This window comes from Hyaena hyaena, unplaced genomic scaffold (assembly GCF_003009895.1).
Source record: "Hyaena hyaena isolate Hyena2069 unplaced genomic scaffold, ASM300989v1 scaffold_584, whole genome shotgun sequence".
NCBI classification, from domain to species: domain Eukaryota; kingdom Metazoa; phylum Chordata; class Mammalia; order Carnivora; family Hyaenidae; genus Hyaena; species Hyaena hyaena.
In genome coordinates this window covers 872,142-891,704 of record NW_024081205.1, presented here as the reverse complement: position 1 = coordinate 891,704, position 19,563 = coordinate 872,142, and the positions used below count along the sequence as shown (strand labels likewise).

The window sequence follows — 19,563 nt, the reverse complement described above, 5'->3', positions numbered from 1 at the left end:
AGTGATGACTGGTAAGAATTTGTAAGTATCAGCATAAGGTAGTGTTAGCACAAGGTTAATTTTTTATTTTTAATTATGTTTTAATTATTAAGCTTTGGATTTTTATCTTTTTGTTTTGTTTTTCTCCCACTTGAAAAATGTGTAACTTGTTATCCTTTGGGAATGAGGAAAAATAGTTGGGTTTTTAATTTTTTTTTTTAATGTTTGTTTATTTTTGAGAGAGAGGGAAAGCACCAATGGGGGAGGGGCAGAGGACCCTCTCTGCAGGGTCCAGGCTCTAAGCTGTTGGCACAGAGCCTGACTTGGGGCTCAAACTCAACGAATCTTAAGATCACGACCTGAGCCCAAGGTGGACATCTAACCAACTCAAGCACCCTAGAAAAATAGTAGTTTTTATTCTTCTGTATCGCATAACCAGCTGAGCCAGTTAGTTCAGACTTTCCCAAATGATTCACCTTTTGGAAAGGGCCAGTCGTGGAAAGCTTCTGCCTAAATACAGACTTATTAGGAAGCTCTAAGTAAGTGAAATGAAGTTAAAATGACATTTCTGCTGATAACGCTTGAACTAATCCCTCTTATATATTAGAAGTGGTCTATAATTTAATTGTTACCCTTTATTTTAAAAAATTTATGTATTTTAAGAGAGTGTGTGTGCATGAGCTGGGGAGGGGCAGAGAGAGAGAGAGAATCCCAAGCAGGCTCCATGGCTGTCAGTGCAGAGCCCATTCGGGACTCAAACTCTGAGATCATGACCTGACCAGAAACCCAGAATTGAATTCTTAACTGACTGAGCCACCCAGGTACCCTAACTGTTCTCTTCCTTGAAGATGTTTTTACAGCTGAAATTCTTCTTATTGCTTGTTAAAAATGGCTTTCTTCCAGACATACTATCAATGAAGAGTAAAAGTCTGTTTATGTTACTTTGAGTTGATTCCCAAAGTCCCTGAGAGAAACATAATGGTTTTAGATGTCATTTCTTTGTGACTGTGGAAAGGACCTTGGCATTAAGAACCTAACAGAGATACTCCCATAGGCTATGCTCTTTTCATGGTTTCTTTGTAGCATTTACTATATATTCTTTGTTGTCATGATTTATTTCATGGTTGACTGTCCTGATGGACTGTGAGCCTCTGAAGGGCAGAGACCATGCATATATTTTTACTTATAAGTTCCATATCTAACACTGCCTGTATCTAGGGTCTAGGTTGCTTTTCAGAAAAGGTTCAATGAATTGCTTTAAGTGGCTATAGTAAGAGCTTTTCGTTCCTGTGGTAAAACAAGTAAACAAAACAGTACATGCTTTGCATAAAGCCGCCTTTTACTTTCCTTATACCTTGGACCCCTTGATCTTCATCTGTTATCATGCACATTCTAAAATCTTACAGTGATGTGCCTTGATGTGGATCTTAAAACTTGCCATGTCAGCTATGCTGTGAAAAGTCACTAGGAAATTTTTTGTTATTGTTGACAATCTCTCCCATATTTTCTCTTCTGAAATTCCTGTTCAGTTGATATAATCACAACGCTATGCTACGCTGTACTGTGGAAACAAACCCAAAACTCAGTACCACAGTACAGTTGACCCTTGAGCAGCACAGGTTTAAACTGTGTGGGTCCACTTCAGTGTGGATTTTCTGTAGTATTGTAAATGTATTTTTTCTTGTATGATTTTTGTAATATTTTTTTCTCTTTAGCTTACTTAATTGTAAGAAAATGGTGTAATATATAACAAAATGTGTGAAATCATTTGTTTATGTTATCACTAAGGCTTCCTACCAATAGTAGGCTATTAGTAGTTAAGTTTTGGGAAGTAAGAGCTTATATGAATATTTTCAAGTGTGTGGGGGGCCAGTGCTCCTAACCCCACATGGTTCGAGAGTCGACTCTACATACATATTTATTACTGGTAGAAAGTCCAGTACACGCTGAGCAGCACTCCATCCTGTAAGTAACTCAGCTGTGGAGCACATAGCTTTCGAGGTTGCTGTGGTAAGGAAGAGTGAATAAATAGATTTTAATTTAATTACCTTGTTTTCACATTGAGACTTGAGCCCTACCCAGTGAGTTTGGAACTTCTGTGGTTTTCATTTCTCCAAAGAATAATGGGTTCTGCTGGGTTGGATGGGGGATAGCAGGTTGAAGAAGGGGACCTGGGATCTATTTGCTCCTGATACAGACTTTCAGCTCATTTTAGCCCTGCTCCTCTCCTCTCCGTTGGAAGGTTCCTGGTCTCAGTTTACTGAGGCTTTCCGGAATACTGTAGTACAGATACTTGCTTGTTGTTATTCCATGTGGCTACAGGCTTGGATCAGAGAAAACAAAAAACCAAAGCCAATTTCTACTTGTCTGTTTACTTTCTACCTTCAGAAAATTTGAGTGGCATCTTTTTTCTGTTGCATCTTTTCACCATATCCTTGTGTAATTTTGCCTTTGTAAATTTATTTACCACCATCTGATGGGGGTGGAGAATAAAGTGTATGTTCAGAACATCATTTCTAAGTGCAAGCATCTGCTTGTCCTTTAAAAAAAATTTTTTTTAAAGGTTTATTTACTTTTGAGAAAGGATGAGTGGAGGGAGGGGCAGAGAGAGACAGAGACATAGAATCTGAAGCAGCTCCAGGCTCCAAGCTGTCAGTACAGAGCCCAGCGTGGGGCTTGAACCCACGAGCCATGAGATCCATGACTGAGTGGAAGTTGGACTCTCCGACTGAGCCACCTAGGTGCCCTGAGTATCCACTGGTTCTTAATGGTCTGCCCCCAGATTCTACCCAGGGCAGGGAAATTGAAAGCAACTTTTTCTAGTCCAGGACCTTGGGACTCTGCATTAAGGTTTAGGTTTGGGTGTGGGTTTATTTTGGTTGTCTGTATAGCAATGTAAGGAATTACCTCAAAGTTTAGTGGCATAAAACAATTGTAATTTCTCATAGTTCTGGAGGATAGCTGGGCTCAGGCAGTTCTTGCTCAGGGTCTCAAGCAGTTTTAGTTAGTGTCTGGGTGTGAAGCCATCTCGAAAGTTTCCTTGCTCCCATGTCTTAGGCCCGGACCAGAACAGGTTCCTCAAACATCCTTTTCTCTGTGTTCTTCTCGTATGTTCTCTGTAGCATGGTGGGCCAGAGGACCCAGGCCTCTTGTATGGTAACTTGAGGTTTCAAGATTGCATTCTCAAGAGAGAGTGCCAGGTAAGAGCTGTGTCATCTTATCAGCTAGCCTCAGAAGTCATGGAGTGCCACCTCCACTGAACTCTGTGAATTGGCAGCACAAAGGCCCACCCAGTTTAAAGAGCAGGGGTTGTATACCTCCCTTCTCATTGAGGTAATGTCATGTTTTGGAAGAGCATATAGAATGGGTTTTGGCAACCATCTTTGAGAAATAGAGTAATTGCTGTAACAGAGTAATAGAGAAATTGCTGCTTAATCTCTGGATGGTCTTGGAAAAGTAACTTAACCCCTTAGATTTCCTGTTTCTTGTTCATGAAATGTAAATGTGTCAGGCATTGCAATAGAAATGCTGTGTGACAAGCCATCCCCAAAACTCGGGTATACAGCAAGTGTTTGTTTGTTGCCTGTGTGTTTCTGAGTATCTGGGGTTCAGCTGATCTGGATTTGGCTCTAAGCTGCTTGTTGGATTCAGATCCGCAGTGTGTGGCTTTCAGCCATCTTGGACCAGCTTGAGGTGTATTCTTACAGGGCCAAACACGGGAAACTCAAGGGGCAAGTGAAACAGTACAAATACATTAAAGCTTCTTTTCCTGTCAAACATCTCATTGACCACTGAAGCATGTGTCCAAGCTCAAGATCAGTGGGTTAGACAAGTTTCTGCTTGGTCAACAGGAAAGGAATGTATATTTGTTGAATGATGATCTAATCTGTGGTATAAATTCTCCCTCTTATTTTTAACTCTTGACTCTCATTACTGAGAAGTTCACTGGAAGAGTAGAGAGACACACAAATTAAGCCTGATAAAGAGTAGGGCCATATTTTAGAGGGCCTTGAATGGGAGGTTTGGCAGTTTATATTTGGTCCTCTGAGTAATACTGAGCCATCACAAGAATGTGGGCAGAAGAGTAACAGAAAGTAGCGTTGCTTTAAGTCACCCCTCAAGATTAACTTGGGAGTCTTTCCTAGTGAAGATTCTCAGTACAGAACTCTCAACCTCTTATTCTTTGCTGCTTTAGTAGGTGACACAGTGCTGAGTGCAGGAATGAGATGGCAGGTGACACAGTGCTGAGTGCAGGAATGAGATGGCTCTCAATAAGAAAACTCGCTTCTGCTCCCAAGAAGCCTAGACAAGAGGAGAAAAAAGACAGGCTTACATTCCTACAAAGATGGAATTTGTCAGATTCACCTGTCCGTGTTCTTGGCCAGTTTATTTCTGGAGGACCTGGTTGAACACTCACAGTACAATGACCTTAATCCTGGACCCTCCTACAGATAGATTCGAATTTAAACAAAATTCCTCAGATGTTTTTGTTGACTTGGCAAGACTGAGCAGGCATTAGACACTTCTCTCTTTAGCTGAAATTTCAGACCCTGTGAATAACCTTATTTGATTCTTTAGGACTCAGTTTTGTTGAGGACTATTTTTCCAGATTTGAAATTGGACAGGATTCTCAATCCTGTTGCTTTTTTCTGCTCCCAAGTGAGTGTTGATCTAGCCGGTTTTAAGGTATTTTGTTTAATCTTTGGGCTATTTTAGCTGTGAGCAGGAGTATTCTGCAGAGTATTTCCAATTGTGTATATTGTTGCTCTTCTTGAAATACTGCTAATGTTTTTCTCCCAATTATTCCATCTCCCCATTCCAACTTTTACTAGACCTTTCTTTAAGTATGAGTCCTCATCTCCTCGTGAGGTGAGTGGCAGAGCCTTCTCAGCTGTCACATCGGTAGCCACCGGGGCTGTGATTCAGCATTGACTGCTGGAGCGTGTGGCCTTCTGGCAGAAGTAATGGAGGGGATTTTAGGGACATGAGGTACATACATTGTTGTTCACAGAGTTAAGGAAAATGCCTTTATTTAGAATATTTAGAACTGTTGTAGTGGACTTGAATCAGAAACCTCAGCAGCCAGGACTCATCGTAAGCCCTGTGGGTGTTTTCCTTTCTTATTGTCATTTATTCCCCTTTCTCTTAGATTTTGTTTCTCTCTTTTCATTCTTCTTGTAAACTTGACGTCTCCTTCCTTGGCACAGGGTGACTAAGGAAGTGGATGCCACGTCTAAAGAAGCCAAATCTTTCTTCAAGCAAAACGAGAAAGAGAAGCCACAGGCTGCTGGCCCTGCAGCTGTGCCGCCGCTCCCTGTGGGGTCCGGGTGAGTGTCCTGCGCTCGGGCTCAGGTGCGCCTGGTGGCTGGCGAAGCTGCTTCCAGGAGACAGGCCCCCTTTGGCTCGTGGGACTCGCTTCCCCACAGCAGGAATCCTGCTGCTGATTTGCCTTTCGTGAAATAGTTGCCAACATGGAAAATGCAAAGAAAAATTAGCCTTAGGTTTCTTGTTTGATTGCAGCATGAAAAAAGTGCTCATTCACACTGCTGACCACAGAGCTGAACATGTAGTAGATTTTACATCTATAAATGAATTTTGAATGAAAATATCAGCGGTTTAGTAGAACTTCTATTGGAGATTGGGATCAAGTACTCGGTCCTGTCCCCCAAGGACCACAAAGGAACATAGGAAGGTCAAAACTGATTTACAGATAATTCTGTTAACATGTTGTCAGAAACTTAATAGTTTTCCTCTCTTCATATTTTCCATATTACTTGAGTTATTTTTAGCTGAAGACTCTAATTTTTTCCTTTTGAGGAAATAAAAATTTCCTTCTTCTTAACACGTATGTAAGATGTAAAGCATCACAGTGATACAAGAAGGCAGGGCGCTAGCATACAGGCACAGGAACGCGGAATCCCCGCCCGGAGCCAGTTGTTGGACCTGCCGTTCTGTGGGAAGGTCTGTGTCCTGGAGGGTTTGAGGTGGAACAGGTCACCTCCAAGGGCTTTTCCCACCCTTTGGTCACAGCTCACCACTTCTTCCTTCCTTCCCTAAACATACCTACCTACCGCATCGCTATGAATGGTAAAGTTTTGTCTGGGGTTTTACATTAAAAAACAAAAATCATAGGTTTTCCTATCAGACTATGATAGTCTGATAGGACTATGGGCTTTTCTAGGACAGTCCTTTCTCATCTTTGCAGCCCCGGCTCCATACAGTGCTGTGTAACCCGGTGCCCTCATCTAGGTTGCATTTACCCGGAAGCAGCCCCTGAGACAAAAGTTTGAGTACAAGTCATTGATGTGAGAGGTGACTCCAGGGCTTCCGGAGGGAGGTGGGAAAGGCTGGGAGTGCACCCAGGTGAGCACATGTATTCTAGCAGCTTACTGACAGTAGCGGCTGATACTCATGGGGTTTTGCTAGGTATCTCAGGATGGTGGCGAGCAGCTCAGGGTGAGGAGACAGGGATAGTTACCCTCTGGCTCCCATCTGTCACTGGCTCTGGGCTGCTTCCCCATGCCCTCCGTCCTCAGGCTGCGAGCTTAGGTGCTTGCAGAAGATCCGATGGCTCTCCTCGTGTGCCATGGTGGTGAGCACAAGGACCTGGCCCGGGGCCGTGTCCACCTCTGCCTCACCCTCTTTATCTGCTCCTCATTCCGTGTATTTCTCCCCCCCCCCACTGGAGTGAGTGGGTGGCAGAAGTCATGTAGTAGTGACACAGAAACCTAAGAAGGAAAGGGATTTGAGAGCTTGCTACCAGGACGGAAACGATGTGAACAGGGTGATGTGAGCAGAGCTCTCCACGCTGGCCCTGTTAATATTCTAGGCCAGTAGTTTTCAAGCTGTGGTTTGCAATCATTGTTCAAAACAGACTCGGGCACCTGGGTGGCTTAGTCAGTTAAGCAACTGACTCTTGATCTCAGTTCAGGTCATGAGTTTAAGCCCTGCATTGGGCTCCACACCAGCGAGGAGCCTACGTAAAAAAAAAAAAAAAAAAAAAGGAAAGAAAATGGAATAAAAAAATCATGCTATATTACATGGTAAGCATTGTTTCATAAAATTTTTATTTTGGTTGTTGATGTAGTTATACTGAGTGACAAACTGTATTTTTAGTGAAGGTTGAGATTTTTTTTAAATGTGAGGATCTAGGCTGAAACAGTATGTTTTTAGCCTTATGATTGTTAAATTGTTTGGAAGGGATTCTCTTTGGACCAGTACCTTTCAGACTTTATTGACTGCCACTCAAAGTAAGGAATACATTTTACAGTACTCTCTCCTATGCTCATAAATATAGGTGTTCAAAAAAGTGAAATAAAATTTGGTGAGTTACCTTTACTACGTATGATTAATTCTGATTTTCTGTTTTACATGATTGTGTGTAGTAAGTGTCATTTAAAATGTCATGGGCCACTGAATTGATTTCACAATCTACTACAAACTGAATTTGACAAATACCCCAGGTTACATAGACCGTTAGTTTTCTGCAGGTTTTCCTTGGCTTACCAGGCTTACATCTGGTATTACTAAACAGTGTCTCTTGTATTTATTAAGTGTTACTGTAAAAGTTACCTGTGGATTAAGTACCAGGTAGAAATAAAGGCCAAGTTTCTTGTACCTTAGGGTCCTAGCACAGTTCATTTCAGCTAGCACAATTTTTACTTCTAGTCTGCTTGGTATTACTTTAAATAATCCCCTGTTGATGCTTAGAGATTCTACTTGGAAACTGTGTGTGTTTCAGAAAACACTCCGTTACTATAATTACAAAGACGACTAGAAGAGGGAGAAAGTAGGAGCTTAACAGGGTCAGCCTGTTTCAGTCACTAAGTCACTCATGGAGATCTCAAAGCATTCTATATCCATGCCTTCCTTTCTTAGAGCTAATAGCTCTCAAGGATAAATTGCTGAGATGGTATCTGTAACAGGGAGACCCAGGAGGAAACAGATGGCATTCTCAAAGTAGGATACTTTGAGGAGAGTTTAATAACTCACAAAGTGATGAAAAACCACAGGGATGGAATAGTGTGGTGTGCCTGGGGCTAGTAAGTATGAGGCTCCATTACCTCCCCTAGACCTAAAGGGGCAAGAGGGAGAACAGTTTTGATACTGAACACAGGGAGGGCCTCCTAATGGGAGCTGAGACCTTCACTTGAGCAATGGACTCTCCAGGGGGAAGCCAGCGACATAAATACCCAGATCTCCTGCTCCTCCTTCTCTCCCATCTCTTGCCAGGGCATTCCATTCTGATACTTGTTAAAAGGGTTAGGAAGAGTTACTCAGGATTATTGCAGTAAGTGGCAAGACTGTCACAATAACATAGAGAGATTGGGCTCAACTCTCAGTACCGCAGAGACAGTTGGGAATTTATGGCCGAAGAGCCAGGATGAGGGCAGTGGAGAGGGTGTCAGAGAATGGACTATTACTAAGAGACACCAGGGGTAGGGAGATTCTTGCTAAACCGACCTAACAGGATTCTTGCCAAAGGCAGGCCGAGTACTTATATATCAAGTGTGGGGAATGAAAAACTTCATCGGATATCAAGGGTGATCAGATACCAAGAGTGGGAAATTCTTTGAAAGCTGGCCTAGCAGGATTCTTGCTAAAATTGGGCTAAATTGCTAAAATGCAAGTCCAGCAAGGACTGGGGCTGAGATTGAGGCCTAGTTGAGAAGAGGGCTCAGAGGAGCCTGACTAGGTTTGATGAAGAAGAAAGTCTCTCTCGTGCTGTCCATACAGGACAGTATTGGAGTAGAGAACAGAAGCACAGACAGAATGTGGAAGGGCCTCCAGGTAAAATACTTTTCATTAGATGAATAGACTGCTGACTCACTGAAGAAAGGGTCAAGTAAAATGTAATTAAAATCAGTTTCTTTGAGTGCAATAATGAAATGTAACAGATTACAAGAATGTGTCTGCCTGAGTAAAAAAATTGCTCAGAGTCGTACGTGAAAATGGGGACATATTTAATTCTGATGTAGTACACCTTGAATTTCTAAATAAATCCAAGAGATGACCTTCAAGGTTGGCATGATCATCTTGCTGAAATGTATCTCAGAAAGCCTCTCCAGTTGTAATTGTACTTGGTAAAAGACAGGGTCAAGAGGAATTCATCTGATCCGGAGCATCTAAGTGGGCACATTTTATCAGTGCAGATATTAGTATCTTTTGCTGGCTGCACGTGCCTGGCATGGGAAGTCTTTTCAGGAGAAGAATCTGTAGAAATAATCCATTTCATTAAAAGAAAATTATTGTAATACTTTCCACAGATGTCTTTCATTTTCATTTTTGGAGTTGCTTCAGTTTATAGATTGTCCAACAGAAACACTTTATTTGTTTATTTTCCTTCTCTCTAAACAGATTTAAGCAGTGCAGGAAAACCAGAGCAGGAGGGCAAAACATCCTGTCCCACAGCCTTTGCTAGCAAGTAAGAACAGATTCACAGAAGCAAATGTTTGTAACTGAAAATGCATTTCCTCTACATGTTTAAAATAGCACACTGCTTGGGCTATAAAAAGCCAAAGTTTATGCTTTGGGAATGAAGTAAACCAAACACCCAATTTTAATTAGAGGCAGGAATCAGAGACGATAAAGAAGCGTTCTCTGCAGTTGGTGGTAGAAAGTCCATTGCTCAGCTTAGCGAGTCTCAATTTGTGCAGGTCTGTTGCTCTGACCTCTTGATGCCTTTCTTGCCCTCCGCCCCTCCCGCCAGCCCGCAGGCCCCGTCCCAGCCCTCACTTCAGCACCGATGGCCCTTTCAGTCCAGCTTTCGTGGGTATTTGGCCGAGGCGGCCTTCACCCCCACATTTACTGCTTGCTTTCAACCCTACATTTATTACTTGCCTCTTCCAGCAGTAGGCTTCAGCCTCTCAGATTTGTTCAGGTTTATAATCTGAGCCGCAGGCATTAACTTGTTTAATTAAGGGCTTACTATTTAGTTACCTCCTTATAGATTGGGAATGGCCTGAAGCAATAAAACATGAGTAAAAAGTGTTGTTTTTCCATATAGTTTTGTCTTCTTGTTCTATTGAGAAAACAAACAAACAAAAGCCCTTACTGTTGAGTCTCCCTCAACATTGTGGGTGGTGTCAGTTTAGCAACGTTTCTCCCCCCACCCCTATCCCTGATGGAAGAGTCAGAATTGCTCAAAGTGTCCTTCTGAAGGTAGAAGACCCAGACTAAATACCTGGGCAGACACTTGACCCTGACTGTTTCTGTGGTTTGTCCGTGTTCAGTGTTTGACCAGTTCGTCCCCAGGAGCCTTTAATCCGAACAGCGTTCTTTCTGCCTGAGCAGGTGGTCTCATCTCTTCCAGCCTCTCGGACAGGAGTTAACATGACCTTGTTGGCTTTTAAGTTTTTACATTTTTCAATAGTCTTTTGGTTGAGAGCATTGAGCACTTCACTTAAAGTAACAAAAAGTAGGCAGAGCCACAATATTAGGTGGAAACGTTTCTAATTTTTATCACAATCTCTTGTAGTGATCAGTCAGACCTTTGACCGATGTTCGTCTGTGTTTAAGCCCTTTTACTTGTAAAGGACTTGCTTTTGTGTTGAGAGGAGCATTCAAAGCTAGAGATGATTTCAGTTGTTTTCACTAACAGAGAAGAAAGGCCCTCGAAGTTTTTCACTGCAGAGGTATTTGTATCAACAACAACGAAAAGACCAGCTACCTCACAGATCTGCCTTTACCTCCTGGTTTGATGCCCTTGTGAAATGGCTGGTCAGGGGGCACGTGCCCACCATGTTCCTGGTCAATAGAGGTACACAGTGAGGTTGCTAATAATGACTAGAGAAGGGCTACTCCAAGAAGAGGAAAATCCGCTTGTCTCAAAAGATTAAATATTATGAGTGAGGGCTAATTGGTAATTATTATAATAATTAAGATACTTAGAAGAAAGTGGGTATTCCAGCAGACCTGGCCTATGATACTGTCTAGTCTTTAAGAGAACAAACAGTATTAGTCATTTTAATGATTTAGAATTGGATGTACCTTTTTTTTTTTTTTAAATGTTTGTTTATATTTGAGAGAGAGAGAGAGAGAGGGACAGTGCATGAAGAGGGGAGGGGCAGAGAGAGAGACAGAGACAGAATCTGAAGCAGGCTCCAGGCTCTGAGCTGTCAGCACAGAACCTGATGTGGGGCTTGAACTCCTAAGCCTTGAGATTATGACCTGAGCCAAAGTCGAACACTCAAGTAACTGAGTCACCCAGACACACCTTTTTCTTTTTAAAAACAGCTTTATGGGCTGTTCTTATTTATTCATCAGTTTAAATTCTACACTTCACTGATTTTTAGCATGATCACAGAGTTGTGCGCTCTTAAGGCTACGCAGCCATAGTAACTTCCGTCACCCCAGAGAAGAAATGCAGTCCCTCTCCCTTCCCGCCTCTCTCCCTTACACCTTGGCAGCCACTACTCCATCTGCTGTGTCTAGGTTGCCTGTTTGGATATTTTAAACAGTTGGAGTCATACAGTGCCCTTTTTAAAAAAATTTTTTTAATGTTTTTTATTTATTTTTTTAATGTTTTATTTATTTTTGACAGAGAGATAGAGACATTGTGAGCAGGGGAGGGTCAGAGAGAGGGAGAGACACAGAATCCGAAATAGGCTCAAGGCTCTGAGCTAGCTGTCAGCACAGAGCCCGAAGCAGGGCTCGAACCCACGAACTGTGAGATCATGACCTGAGCCGAAGTCGGACGCTTAACCGACTAAGCCACCCAGGTGCCGATAGTATTTGCCCTTTTGTGTCTGGCTTCTTTGACTTAGCATAATGTTGTCAGGTTTCATTCATATTTCTGTTCTGTGTTCCTTTTTATGGCCGAATAGTACTCCACGATATGAATATACCACATTTTGCTCAGCCATTCATTAGTTGAGAGTCATAGAATTGTTTCCACTTTTTGTCTATTAAAACTGATGTGTCTGTGAACATTCATAAACAGGTTTTCATGTGGACACGTTTCATTTCACTCAGGTATATATCTGGGTGTGGAATTGCTTGCTCATATTGGTTGGACATGCTCTTGAATAGGAGAGTGAACAATAAGAGAAAAATCCAGGAATGTTACCAAAGTGTGGGTGCCGTGGGTGCCCAGATTTCTTCCATGGTGATTTCTTTGAAGCATGAACAGTTCTGTATGTAAGCTCTCGCTGTAGAAAAAAAGATCAGTGGAAAACCATGAAGTTCAGTAATACTATGAAAGCAATGGCTAGAAAAAAAAATGAGGCCATTTCCTTCTGTCTTAATTCTAGAAGTAGAAAGAGGGATTTAAGCCTTTTGATTTGTTCCCACAGCCAACTCTAAGCTTTCTACTTAGTGAGATTTCCTGTTTGATCATAATTTGGGATTTTAGTTTAGTTGACTCAGAGCTAGCCCTGTTTTTATTTTATTGGTGTTTGTAAATAGATGTGCTTGGCCTTCCCACTAACTTTTGAGTTTAACTTTGTTATTCTTAGTGGTTGTGGTGCTGCCAGTAGGAGGTGTTCAGAAATGTGTGGTGAGATATTTTGGTTGTCACAGACTTGAGACCACTGGTACTTAGTGGGTGGGGTTCGGGAATACTAAATATCTGCAGTGCTTAGGACAGTTTGTACAGAGAAGAATTTTCTTTTCCAAAATGCCAACAGTGTGCCCTTTGAGACATGCTGTTTTAGGGAGCTGGAGTCCCTCAGTTATGTAACCGCTGGGCTTTTCTTCAGTTTTCGGTTTGAGACGCCGCTCCAGGGCAGGCATTCACAAACTGGCAGTTCATGGTCCAAGTCTGTCCTTAGATGTTTTTATTTGGCCAGTATTTAAAAATCAGGAGAGTTGACATAAAAATCTGGATTCCTAGCTTTTCTTGAGAAATGAGGAGTTGTGCCATTGCTCTCCCTCTTCCCTTACAGCAGCAGCGAGCTGGAGCAGAGTAGATGGGGTTTGCCCTTTTCCTGGTCCCAACTCCGCTGCTTCATCATGTATGTTACCTGCTGGGTTCCTGTAGTCAGGAACAGGGATGACCCACTTCCCGTTAATGACCAGGTCAGTTTCCTTTTGGGACCAGTTTGTTCTATAGATTAAATATCAGACATTCTATCTTTTCATGCTGCTATCTTTACCTTTTTTTTTTTTTAAAGGATAAATAGCTCCTATTGACAAATTACCAAATTTAAGGCAAGTGTTTTACATGTATTATTTTACTTAATCTACATAAATACTTTAAGAGGTGGGGGCTAACTTTGTGCATTTCACAGACCAGGAAGCTGAGGCTCAGGGAGGTGCCCTTACCTTGTGGAGATTCCGTAGTTGATGGATGGTGGAGCCAGGATCCCAGTCTAGATCCATTTGAGACCAGAGGCTGAGCTCTCAGCCACTGTGTAATACAACCATTCTCTCTTACACACCTGGTTGGACTTTTTTGGGTAAGAAGTATCTCTTCAGCTTTATAACTGATGAGGGACTCTTTGAAAGCTATTTTGAATTTTGTAATTTTTTAGGAAAATCGGATGACTTTTTCCTCCCTTTTCCCCTGTAGGCCTTTTCCCTATTAACCATGGCTAATCTGGGTTTCCTGTACTATATTTCAGTCTCGTTACTACCTCAGGAGATTGAAGGGGTGGCACATTTTTGAAAACGAGTTTCAGGTGTGTTTGTATGATGGTAATGTTTCAGCAGGTGACGACGAAGCTGTGGACGAGATGTGATCAGTCAGCCGGGGTACTGGTCATTGCTGCTTCTGAGTGGAAAGCGGCTCTTCCTGAGCTCTCAGTCCCACGCTGTAGGCAGCTGATGTGGGGGCGTCGCGAGGGGAGCCGGGTGGGCTGTCTCAGGACCGTGCACTCTCTCTGGCAGCCGTTCTTCCCAGGGTGCGGCTAGCGAGAAACAGCTTTTCAGATGGTATTTCAGGGACCTAGTGTGACAGTAGGGAAGGTGGAATCCGGCAGCGTTGATGGTCCTGCTGTTTCCTTACTTGTCAGCTCCGGAATGATGAGTTTTATACTGGGCAAGACAACTGCGTACTGGACTTTTACCTTCCATTTCTTCAGTGGATGTTAAATACGCTGCTTCATACAGTTTCAACTTATTCTTAACTTGCTTTTTCAATATACCTCCATGAGTGTTGCAGATACAGAGTAAATGAGTTGACATTGAAATTAATTCTTGAAAGATTTCCCCATGAGTAGTTGGAATATTTTGAATTTATTAAGGATTATCTCATTTGTTCTCGATATGAAGAGATTGTTCCAGGCTATTCTCAGAACTGGAATAATTACGAATGGAGAGACTAGTAGTAGTTTTTTTGGTTTTGTTTTGGTTTTCGTTTTTTGGTTGGGGAGAGTGGTAGAATATTTGACCATTTGGGTCAAACAATGAAGGACCAGCCAAAGTGAGCATCTTAATGAGATCACAAACATAGGAAAGCTTTCAATGCAAGAACATTTTTCATTTGTGGTTCCCAGGATGGGGTAACCTGTGTCAGTTTGACTGGAATACCCACAGCAAATACTGTGAACCTAAGAGGTGGCCCTCCTGGTTTTCAAGGTTGCCCAGGTGGAACAAATTCTAGTGTTCTTAGAAAATCGTTAGAGGATTTGAACTTTTATTACACAGAGCACCTTCTTCCTTTTGCTCTTAGTGTCGAGTTTTAGTTTCAACAAGCTTTAAAAATCTGTAAGTTTAAAAGCCAGATGTTGGGGCGCCTGGGTGGCTCAGTTGGTTAAGCGTCCAACTTCGGCTCAGGTTATGATCTCATGGTTCATGGGTTCGAGCCCTGCTTCAGGCTCTGTGCTGACAGCTAGCTCAGAGACTGGAGCCTGCTTCAGATTCTGTATCTCCCTCTCTCTCTCTGACCCTCCACTGCTCACGCTGTGTCTGTCTGTCTGTCTGTCTGTCTCTCTCTCTCTCTCTCTCAGAAATAAATCAAACATTAAAATTTTTTTTTTTTAAAGCCAGATGTCTGTATTTGCTATAAACTTTTAAAATGTTATCTTGATAGTCTTATATCCTTGATCAGGAAAATGATTTGGGGTGTTTCACTGGGAGTGTAGGGAAGAACAGACAGCTGAAGTTACGATGTTCACAGAGTTTTATTCAGTATGATTATTGGAGATTGGTTTGGAAACAAGGTTGTGGAAATCTTCATTCAAAGAGAAAACTGATGCCCTAGGAATGAAGTGAAACTATTTTGGTTAACTAATAAATCACGGATTTGTTGTTTCATGTGCTTTAGCTTCTCTCCGTGTACGCTAGAGGGCAGAGCCCCCCCTGAGATGGCCCTTTGGCTCCATACAAAGGACATGAAGCTTTCCTCGGTTTGGTAGATTGAGTGCTTTCCATTTTTCTTGGCCTAATTAGGTTAGTCTCTTGCATGAGATTTCTATGTGCTATAGAGTTTCTACATTTTTCTTTAATTAATATTTGTTTTGTTTTCAGCTCTGCCATTGGTTTAGAAAGTGAAAGATGGCTTTTCTTCTTTCATTTTCTTTCTTGAGATACAAAAGCTTTTATTGTATTTTTTTATTATATTAAATTTTTTAAAATGTTTTATTTATTTCTGAGAGAGAGAAAGAAACAGCGTGAGCAGGGGAGGGTCAGAGAGAGAGGGAGATACAGAATCCAAAACAGGCTCCAGGCTCTGAGCTGGCTGGCTGTCAGCACAGAGCCCTACACGGGGTTCGAACCCAGGAACCGTGAGATCATGACCTGAGCCGGAGTCGGACGCTTAACTAACTGAGCTGCCCATGTGCCCCTGTTTTTTTTCCAATTATAAATAAGAAAGTAAAAATGACCCATAGTTCCATCACTTAAATTTTTTCATAAAGGAGACAGTGAAATTTCCTTGCTACTTGCCTTCATTCCCAACTCCAGAAGCTAATACAGTTGACCTTGAACAATGTGGGATTTATGATTGCTGATTCCCCCAAGCAGTCAGAAATCTGTGTATAACATTTGACTCCCCAAAAACTTAAACACTAATAGCCTATTGTTGACCAGAGGCCTTACCGATAATATAAATAGTTGATTAACACATATTTTATATGCTACATGAATTATATACCATATTCTTACCATAAAATAAGCTTGAGAAAAGAAAATCTTTTTTTTTTTTTTTTTAATGTTTTATTTATTTCTAGGAGAGAGAGAGAGACAGCGTGAGCAGGGGAGGGTCAGAGAGAGAGGGAGTCACAGACTGAAACAGGCTCCAGGCTCTGAGCTGGCAGTCAGCACAGAGCCCGACGCGGGGCTCGAACCTACGAACGGCGAGATCATGACCCAAGCGAAAGTCGGACGCTTAACCGACTAAGCCACCCAGGCGCCCCGAGAAAAGAAAATCTTAAGGGGAAAATGCATTATAGTACTTTACTATAAAAACACCATGAATAAGTGAACCTGTGCAGTTCAAACCTGTGTTTTTCAAGGTTGTTCAGTATAGTTGCTAACTGATTATCAGTTTTACACAGATCCTTCCCTGTGCTGTGCTAATACATTGTCATTGAATATACATGAAAACAAAAATGGACTCTGTGTTAGTCTGCAACTTATATTTTTACTTAACAGTCTGTCTTGGGCATCTTTTCAGGTTCAGTGTGAACATGTCTTTATTTTTTGTGCCTGCGTTGTATTCCATTATGTAAATATTCTATAATTTGAGTAACCATTTCCTTACCAATGAACATTTGGTTTTCAGAATTTCACAGTTACGAATAATTCTGTAATGTTCCTTGCTTATGCATTTTTATGTTCTCATGCTGTTATTTCTGGGGGACAGATTCTTAGATCCTAATAGATGCCACCAAATAGACAGTAGCAGTTTGAAGCCTCTCACCGCTACTGGTATTCATCAGGGTTTTCTTCACAGTCATGACATGAACTAGATTTTCATTACCTGCTGGTTTGGTTTTTGTTTCCCCTCTGAAAGCCTTTACTGAAAAGAGACTTTTTTCAAGAATTAAAGTAATACTAGGGTGCCTGGCTGGCTCAAATGGTTAAGTGTCTGACTCTTGGTTTTGACTCAGGTCATGATCTCACAATTGGTGAGTTTGAGTCCTGAGTCGGGTTCTGCACAAATGGTGCAGAGCCTGCTTGGGGTCCTCTCTCTCTCTCTGTCTCTCTGCTCCTCCCCCACTCATTGTCTCTCTTTCTCAAATTAAATAAATGAATAGACTTTAAAAAAAAATTAAATTACTGCTATATTTCTTTGTATTTGCTAAATGTTGCAGAAAGAATAAATTAAGATTTGAGTATCACCTGGGGCGCCTGGGTGGCTTAGTCGGTTAAGCGTCCGACTTTCGCTTAGGTCATGATCTCGCGGTTGGTGGGTTCGAGCCCCGCGTCGGGCTCTGTGCTGACTGCCAGCTCAGAGCCTGAAGCCTGTTTCAGTCTGACTCCCTCTCTCTCTGCCCCTCCCCTGCTCACGCTGCCTCTCTCTCGCTCTCCTAGAAATAAATAAAACATTAAAAAAAAAAAATTTGAGTATCACCTATAGGTAGTCTCCATGCTATATCAAGTCATCAAAGTTAGTTAATTCTCAGTCATCTAGTTCAGGTAAAAATCTGAATTTTATAAACACTGAGAGAAATTATGAGCCAGTTTAGGAACTGTATATTATAGATCTATTAAAATGCTCTGTGCTATTTCTTTCTTAGGTCCTTGATGTTAGAAGTTACTATTCCCAAATGTGTTAAAGTCAGTGAAGAATGTTACTTACCCTAGCATAGCAATCGGTGATTCTTACTTTCTCGTCAGGTTCTGATACAGGCATCTTGCTACCGTTTCATGGAAGGTTATGATTCCATAGAAAGTTTCATATTAGGTAAATATTTTAATTTGGATCAGGGTTATTTTTCTTATGGGAGAGGCCAAGCAGCTGTGTTCTAATTATTTTGGACAGGGATTGAAAATCAATCTGATCTGAAGTCCAGCACTTAACTATATTCAATTGCTTAGTCCTTGATTCTTGCCAAACCTTTACCCAAGGGAACCTATGATAAATTTAAGAGCTGAAACAACTTAAAACTTCTAAACTAGGTTAATATTTCTGTATCAATGAGAAAATGGAAGAAACCAAACATTCATCTTTAGATCTAGTAATTCTAGATGGATATAACAGTGAAAAGTCACAGCCTTTTGATTATTAGCCTCTCCTTGAATTTGAAATGTACAGTTTCAGTAGCTGCTAATTTGAGAATGAGCAGGAAAAACTCGTGTGTTGCCTTGGCTTCCACTTTAAACGGGGATCTTTTAACCCAGTTGCTTGTGAGATGGTGAGCTATAAGAGGGAGATACCAAAGGAGGAGAGTTTTCTCTACAGTCAGATAGTGACTTGTTTGGACCAGAAATGAGAATCAGATCCAAGGAATACCATGTGTAGAACACTCTTGATCTTGGTCTCTTGTCTACTATAGCGAGCTTCAAAAAATGATTGGAGGAAAAGTTTCGTTTAGAGCGGTAACCACAAACATCATGTCTGCTTTCCAGCCATGTTTCTTTGTTGTACTGTGGGTGAACTGAATCCAAGTTTGTGTGTGTGTGTGTGTGTGTGTGTGTGTGTGTTTTAATTTCTGAAAGAGAGAGAGACAGCGTGAGCAGGGGAGGGTCAGAGAAAGAGGGAGACACAATCTGAAACAGGCTCCAGGCTCTGAGCTAGCTGTCAGCACAGAGCCCGACGCGAGGCTTGAACCCACGAACCTTGAGATCATGACCTGAGCCGAAGTTGGACGCTTAACGACTGAGCCACCCAGGCGCCCCCAAGTTTTTTATACCATTTCAGAAAGTCATTCTAATTTCCCTTGTGTGGGACCATGCTGGACCTCAGTTTCTCAGTCTTGATGTGGTGAAGCCAGCTTTCCTGTTGGGCTTAGGTCAGCTGTGTGTTTGACAGTATCGTGTAAGAATGAGCCAGGCAGAATTCCAGCTGTGTGAACAGATAGATTATAAAGTATCTGTCTTTATGAAATTGGAGTTCTATTTTTTTTTTTTTTTAAACTTCAGAAGAGTAGAACTTCGGTTAATACCATAATGAAAACAAAGGATTAGTGATTTTTAGGTATAGTATGTAGAGTCTGAGATAAAGGCTTTTATTTTCCTTACATTTTATCATTTGCTGACGGGATTGGTTGGCAATGGAAAATGAAACACAACTCCCTTCTGCCTATGATACTGTCTCAGGACACTCCCTGATAAGACTGGTCCGCCTCCGCGCTTCCTGCTGCCACCTTTGCTTTGTTTGTTTAAAGTTTTCTCAAGCTTCCCAGGTGTCTTCTCTTTATGCATGTACTAACATCATTCGTCTACTCTAAAGCTTTTACCATCTCTTTTATGTTGTGGATTCTCTGCTCTGTCCTTCCAGTACTGCCTTTCTCCTGTGCTCCAGACCCATGTTTCCTACTGCGTGCTAGAAATTTATTCTCAATTTTCTTGACACCACATCGGTCCAACATTTGGCTCATTTTCTCTGAGTCTCCTCCCATTTTACAGAGCTGAAGAAATGGATCCTGTGAAGTTAAGTAGCTTGTCCTGGAATCTGAGGCTTCTTTCCAGTGCAGCGTGGCCATCTGCTGGGCCAAACTGCCTGCCTGTCTCTGGAGGAAAGAATGTGCCCCCGCCGTT

At 41.8% G+C, this 19,563-nt stretch overlaps 1 protein-coding gene across 3 annotated transcripts in view; it reads left to right on the top strand.

The window, feature by feature from the left end:
• CFDP1 (craniofacial development protein 1) overlaps positions 1-19,563 on the top strand; it is a 128,070-nt gene that overhangs the window by 25,099 nt on the left and 83,408 nt on the right. For all 3 annotated transcript variants that reach the window (XM_039256457.1, XM_039256458.1, XM_039256456.1), the window contains exon 5: positions 5,187-5,306. In XM_039256457.1, coding sequence (XP_039112388.1) covers positions 5,187-5,306 — 120 coding nt within the window. The remainder of the gene's footprint in view (positions 1-5,186; positions 5,307-19,563) is intronic.